The 6,999-nt window shown below is 42.3% G+C and overlaps 1 protein-coding gene across 5 annotated transcripts in view; it reads left to right on the top strand.

Annotated features, from left to right (window-relative positions):
* The first annotated feature begins 656 nt into the window (after positions 1-656).
* CDC14B (cell division cycle 14B) overlaps positions 657-6,999 on the top strand; it is a 40,989-nt gene continuing 34,646 nt past the window's right edge. For 2 of the 5 annotated variants that reach the window (XR_010352976.1, XM_064404140.1), the window contains exon 1: positions 657-891. Coding sequence is in view for 2 of the 5 variants with exons in the window: in XM_064404140.1 (XP_064260210.1) it covers positions 732-891 (160 nt within the window). In the remaining 3 variants the exon portion in view is untranslated. Of the gene's footprint in view, positions 892-5,928; positions 6,170-6,999 lie in introns of those variants that run through there. The other 3 variants (XM_064404142.1, XM_064404141.1, XM_064404139.1) reach the window with 2 other exon arrangements.

Genomic DNA, 6,999 nt, shown 5'->3' with positions numbered 1-6,999 from the left:
GGCCATTTAAAGTAACTGTGTATTTTAAAGTATCACTGTATCTAAGAGGCAGATTCAAACGCAGTTGTTTAAACTTTCCGGAGAAGTCCACTTAACGTTCAGACCAGAAGCCTGCATGCGCGGCACTGTTTTGAGTCGGCTTTACGAAGTACCAAGTCCTGGGGCTCCTCTTTTGGTACGTGTCGGGAGGGGCACCTGGAGGGCTGCGAGGCGCCAGGGCAAGGCAGGGGAAGGCAGGGCAAGGCCGGGGAAGGCAGGGCAAGGCCGGGGAAGGCAGGGCAAGGCCGGGGAAGGCAGGGCAAGGCCGGGGAAGGCAGGGCAGCGCGGAGCCCCGCGGCGCGGGCCGCGCTCCCCATGGCGGGGGCAGCCGGCGCCACGTCAGCAGCGCGGGCCGGGCGCGCGCCCAGACAGGCGGCGCCCCGGCGGCGGGGGCGGGGGGCGCCGCGCGCCCCGGCCCACCTGTTACAGCGGCCGCCGTGACGTCACGCGCCCCCCCCCCCCCCCGGCCGCTCCGCGGCGGTGACGCCACACCGCGCGCCCCAATCAGGGGCGGCCGCTGGGGGCGCGGCGGGCGCTCCGCCGGGCGGCGGGCGAAGGTGCGGCGGGAGGGGGCGGGGCCCGCGGGGACGCGTCAGCCGCCGCCGCCCTCGGCGCCGCGGGGTCCCTCCCCTCACTCCGGCCGCCCGGTCCCCGCGGGATGAGGGGATCGTAGCGCCGCGGCCGCCTCCGCCATGAAGCGGAAGAGCTGGGCCGAGGCGCGGCGCCGCGCAGCCCCGCCGCCGCCCGCGCTGAAGAGGACGCGGGGCGCGGCGCCGCGGGCGGCGGGGGGCGAGGGGGAGCGGCGGCGGCAGCCGCCCCCCGCCGGTCTGGAGACCTGCCTGAGGATCGCGGGTGAGGGGGGTGTGCCGGGGGGCGGGTTTGTCCGGGTGTCCCGGCGCGGTGTCCCGTGCTGCCGGCTCCGGGTGGGCAGGAAAACTTCCAGCGGCGCGATTCCCGGCGGGACCCCGGGGCGCTGGGCAGCCGCTGCTGTCCGGGCGGTGGGCCGGTCCGTCCCCGAGCCCGGAGCGCTGGCGTGTCGCTCAGCCGAGTGCTGTTGGGAGCTGCGCCGCTCGTCCGGCGGGATAACTCATCCTGCCGATGTCCCGGTAGCCCGAGCCGTACCCATTGCCTCTTGCTGGCGTTTTCTGCCTGCCAGAGAAGTGAACGGGAAACAACGTTAAACACGTTTCTGTCCGTTCAACACCTTGTGGGGTGGCAAAAAGTAGCGTGTTTCTCAATGTATCGGGGAAAATGAATACACACACACGCGCACGCCCAAATATGTCTATGTCTAACCTGTCCGTGTCTATACAGATAGATACATGCACAGATAGATGTAGGTATTTGTTTCTCCTGGTGCCGTAATATCGGGCTTGCTGGCTAATGAGTAAAATAATGGTCGCACTTCCCCTTGACATGCAAGTGCCAACAGCTTGTGCAGGCAGGATTGCTCAGTGTCGTCCCTCCTTTTCGTGACTCCAGGCTCCGAGCCGCGCTTTGTTTTGGCACATGAGTCTGCCTGTTTTAAGAAGCCTGTTGGATCACAGCCAGAAGATTCTGTGTATAGGTTTGAGCTTTCGCCAGCTGAAAGATGGGCTTGAGTTTAGTTTGCCTAAAGGCAAAACCAACAAGAATTGCTTTTTAAGTCATATGTCATAATCTCACAATTTTAGTGTATTTACAACTTGTCATAAAAAGAAAGAAATATACCTCCCGGCACGTCTCTGTGAAGGGTGTGGAAAATATCTGTGGACAGAGCAAGCAAAAATATACAGAGCAAACATACAGAAAAGGCACCAATGTGCCTTTTATTTCTGTGCCAAAAGCATGGTTCCTTATATTAACTCGTGTGTCTCCTACATAACAGTATGTTTAGAAAACCCTAAGATTTTGTTTTGAAAATTTGGCATAGCAACGTAGAAGGAATGTAAACTGCCAAAGCTTACCAGATCCTTCTTTTTAAAAAGCTTTAATACTGTCAGGGAGTAAAATCCTAAATATTCCAGCCAAAAATTCAGCATTTGAGGCCTAATCTCCACTGAGAAACATAATGGTGTACTTATCTACAGAACTCTAAAGTTCCAACAACTCCACATGTGTTTTGTTTCTATAGCAGCAACTGTTCATATAGGACATGATGATAGTATGGTTTCTAAGGTCAGTTGTGGAATCCCCTCGTGTAACAGATAATGACTTTTTAGTATCAAAGTGATTTTCCTACCAGTATTACCATGCAGCCTTGTCTCCAGCAAACAGGTCTAACCATTCTCATGGAGCAGTTGCTTCGACCTGGTAACATGTGTCTGGCATCAACAAGCCCATTAAATTACTGTATTTTCTCCTTCAGGAAAGTGTTCACCCATTTAAATTCAGTACACCACCTAGGCTTTGACCTGTGGTTTTTTCAATGGGATTTCACCATGTGCAGCAGTACCACCAAGTATAGTAAATTTGATTAAAGTGCACTTTAATTAACTTTACTTTGATTAAAGTAAATTTGATTATTATATTTAACAATACTTCATTTTGTCTTGATCTTGCTGTGTGCAGTGGCTGCTGTTTACTGTCCAGTTTTTAATTCTGATTTGAATTATAGTCTAATGTTTAGTTTGCTGCTTGTTTTTTTAAAAAGAGAAATCTTAAAAGAATAAGCTAACAGGCTTACCTTTTTGTTCAGCTGTTTTACAGTTCTGTCAAGGTTTTAAATGTCAGTTCTGCCTTCTCAGTTTTAAGAAGTTAATTAATAGTTGTGTACTGGAGACAAAGCATAATGTCTTATTCTTAAAAATTGACATACTGGTAAATATTTGAACCATTGTAAAGGCTGAGATGTCTGTGTTAGCTTATCTGCTCACAGAAACAGTGCCAACTTATTAAGAACATTGCTGGCTATCCTTATTTTCATCTTTGCAAAAGACAGAAGCAGAACATAAACAGAAATTGCTATAAAGGTTTATAGATGTTTTGTTGTGTGATACATTCACAGATAGCAAAGTTTCAAATCTAGGATTTTTTTACCCACAATACTTACAGTAATCATTGCATTTCTTTATTTTGCAATTAATTGTATGCATCAGCCATATGTCAGAATAACTATTAATTAGAACTGTCTAAATATTCTTGGTTACTAGTAAGACTAGTTCAGGAAAGCTGTCCTTTTAAAAAGTTGTTCATTTTAGTCTGTCAAGCTGAATGTAAGCTTTATCATTTTGTCTTTGTCAACTAGTGCATGAGGCTTGCTGGTATGAATCCAATTTGCTGGAACTGAATGCATTTTGTCTGTTTATTAGAAGCATATTCCCATATCCTTCTGATCTCTGAGAGAAGTAATTTATATGATCTAAATAAAATGTAGCAATGCTGTGTGAGATGCTTGGAAGCTGTTTATTTCCTTTCCTCAGCTGCTTTTCTTTCTCATTGCTCTTATTTTATAAAAAACATTTTAAAGAAGAGGTGGATTACAGTGCATAAACTTCAGGCAAAAGGTGTGGGTTTCTCTCTCACCTATTTTGTATAGTAAATTCTAAACTGAAATAACTACAATAGCTATACATGGAATTAAATTTTAAGTGACATAGTGTCATGGGTAATTTCTCAATGTTTGTTTTTCCTGTTGAATGTATATCCAGTTTGTTTAAAGAATTGAACACCTTTAAGGATGCTCTAAGCTACAGTGTACATACCTATTTTGTTTTTCTTCATTGAGAATCATTTTGCTTATATAGTCATTTGGAGTTGATAATTAATTAATTTTAATGTATCCATTGATATGTGCATTGTTTTTTTTGGTTTTGTATTGCAGCTTGCTGGGGTTTTTTCAAACCATTAAGTTGTCTTTTTTCCAGGAGTGCTGGTTTGTCATTATAAGCTTTGTGTACCCAATAGAAAACTATTTTTCTAGAATGCTAAGGACACTTCTAATAAGTATCATTAAGCTTTCAATATTTTGACTCTCAAAATTTTCAATTAGTTTTTATTATGCAAACATAATATTTTATTATATCTCAGTACAAAAATTGTGTTTACTTTTTTATCAGTATGACCTCACTTACTTGTGAGTCTTCTCTAAAGTTAAGATTTTAAATACAAGTTTGAGGTTTTTAGTATCTAATCCAGCACTGAAAGTGCATGAACATATGCAGTCTCGTGTATCAGTCAAGAGCATCAGAGTGGAAGCGCACTATGTAAGTGAAGTAACAGTGTTGATCAGTCATGACATGGCACTGAAAATAAGGCTTTCATAGTTTTTTGTTTAAAAAAAGTTCCTCTATCTTTTTAGTGTACTTTTATTTTCCTTTTCAGAGTCCAAGCTGTTATTCCAATTGGCAAGTCTATCATTACCTGAATTTGAAATATCATAGTGATGATGACTGAATGAATTTTTTCAAGGATAGGAGGACTAAAAAGAAAATCTTCAACAAATATGTTGAAGTTCTTTAAGTCAAACACAACAAAATTCTGTATACCAACTCTGAATTCAGAAATACACTGCTTTTAAAATAGTAAAAACTCTTTGGTAACATTCCCGGTGATTCAAAACAGACTAACACTGGGTTTTGTTGTACTGTCAGTCACTGAGTTTCTCATCTAGGGCAACTATTTAACAATAGAACTGTGGAATTTCTGTTTGTATTAAATAATTTTTGCTGATCATATGCAAACTTGTCCTGCCACTAATGCGTATTTAGTTGTCACTTAAAGTCATAGAATCATTTAGGTTGGAAGAAGCCTCTAAGGTCAAGTCTAACCATAATTCTTGAATTAATTTTCTTTCTTGAAGGCCTGTGCAGCACAACCTGAGAAGCATCAGGCTTGTTGAGAGTAAAGGAAGGAGATTATTTTTTCATCTCTAAATTCACATTAATGTGATTTTGAAGTGGTAGCTCTCAATTTTCTACACATCTATTTCTACAGAGCACTGTGGCTCTGATAAACAAGCAGAGTGTTTTTCCTTCACTCTGCAATCAGCTTGGACAGCCATGCTTGTGCTAGCTTTAGTCTCACTAGCTGACATACCAGCACTAACACAGCTGTGGTAACCTATGCCTCAGCTGGGGGTATGTAGGCTCATTTGGTTGTACATTGGATGCTTACTCAAATTAAATGCCTGCAGTGACATCCATGCTTATGTATTTTAACTGTTCTGTTATATAAGGCTGACAAAATTAAGTGTATTTGAAGTATATCTAAAATGCTGCAGCCATATCTCTTAATTGCAGAGCAGATGCAGCCTGTAAGGCAGTGAGCCCTACTCTGTCATCCTTCTGAGAGATGATTAGAAAGGTCTGCTCTAGTTTGATAGTTTTAGCATGATTTTTTATCAGAAATTTGCAGGAATTAGGAAGTGCTCAAGTGCACTATATGTAAATGAAATACTAAAGAGCTAAAATTAGCAAAGGAAACACGAAGATAATGAAAGTGAAGCCTTGCTCCTGGCAGTCCAAACCTTTGTGGAATCCTAGTGAAATCAAATCATCAGTGCTTGAGTGTATTTTATGTATAAACTCTCAATCCTGCAATCAGATCCTTAATGAAGGCATTCTCCTTTTTCTTAATTTCTGTTAAAAAAAACCGACACAGTAATCCTTGATTAAATGGAACTTGGAATGTGTTTGGAAAAAAACCAGGTAAAAACAGACGTGGTGAGTAATACAGCATTTGTCAGATGCTGGACTGGTAAATCAGTAGAAGGGTAAATACACTTACAGGAAATTTCTTCATTCTAAAATGTACCTATAGGAAATATGTTAAAAAGATGGAGCCTTCTGTTTACATAATAGGGAGTAATTGTTAGCAGTGCACAGGAATGGACAGCTTGTCAGGGTATTGGCATTTGACACACACTGCTCTTGTTGTGAGGTACTTCTGCAAACTCATTAAACTCAAGTTTCTTTCAGGTGTTTTAAGAATAGCAACAATGAACAACAGTTCAGAGATACCAGAGCAGAGCCATTGCCAATAGCAATTCTGAAGGCCACATACACACTGCTTGCTCAAGACAGGAATTCTTATTTTTACTGGACATTTTTGCAAGCTGCAGAAGCATTTCAGTAACAGTACAAGCACTGAGGATGAAAGTGATTCTTGTATTCCAAATCCTGTTTTGGAGCAAAATGCTAAATTATTTTAGGTATTTGACCTGTGCAAATTATATTTACTTTCATTTTTGTCCTTCTTTTTTATTTGAAGATTTTGGATCGCTCTTTGCAAAGTACTTTTATATTTTCAGAAGTGATATAAAGGTTCTTTGAAGAAGCTGAAGTGCAAAAAGGTAGCGTTTGAGTACCCAAGGAACTCGGTTTGAGTACTACTGCCATTCTTCCCAGACTTTGATGTGGTCATTGTTTGTGTACAATTAAGAGGGAGAGCTCAGTCTAGTCAATAATTAGACTGGCACTTAAGGATGGATGCCATGGAGGGAAAAATTTTGGCTGCATATTCCTGCTCTTAAACCCCAGTAGGCTCATTCAGTGAGCTAACTCAGAAGATTTTTTTTTTTTCCTTCTAAGGAACCTGGTGGTAGCTAGCCATTAAATCAGTTTAGAAGTGGTGTGAAAATATAGCTTGGGGCTGCAGTGACATGTGTTTAATCTAGCAATGCCAGTTTAAATACAATCCCTAGATATCACGTCCTCTCAGTTCTCCTTTCTGCTTCTTCCCTTGCCCTCAGTTCTCCTGCATACATTAGCTCTCATTCTCAGGGCAGAGAGAAGTCAGCAAAGCAACTTTTTACCTTCTTTTCTGCTTTTCTTTTTTTTCCTTTCCTTCTTTTTCTTTTTCTTTTTCTTTTTCTTTTTCTTTTTCTTTTTCTTTTTCTTTTTCTTTTTCTTTTTCTTTTTCTTTTTCTTTTTCTTTTTCTTTTTCTTTTTCTTTTTCTTTTTCTTTTTCTTTTTCTTTTTCTTTTTTTAGTATTGCCCAGGGATGCCTGTTACAGTTTCTAATTCATTCAGATCCACCTTG

The sequence above is a fragment of the Passer domesticus genome, chromosome Z (genome assembly GCF_036417665.1).
Source record: "Passer domesticus isolate bPasDom1 chromosome Z, bPasDom1.hap1, whole genome shotgun sequence".
NCBI classification, from domain to species: Eukaryota; Metazoa; Chordata; class Aves; order Passeriformes; family Passeridae; genus Passer; species Passer domesticus.
The sequence above is the reverse complement of the archived record's forward strand: the minus strand, read 5'-3'. Positions and strand labels throughout refer to the sequence as shown.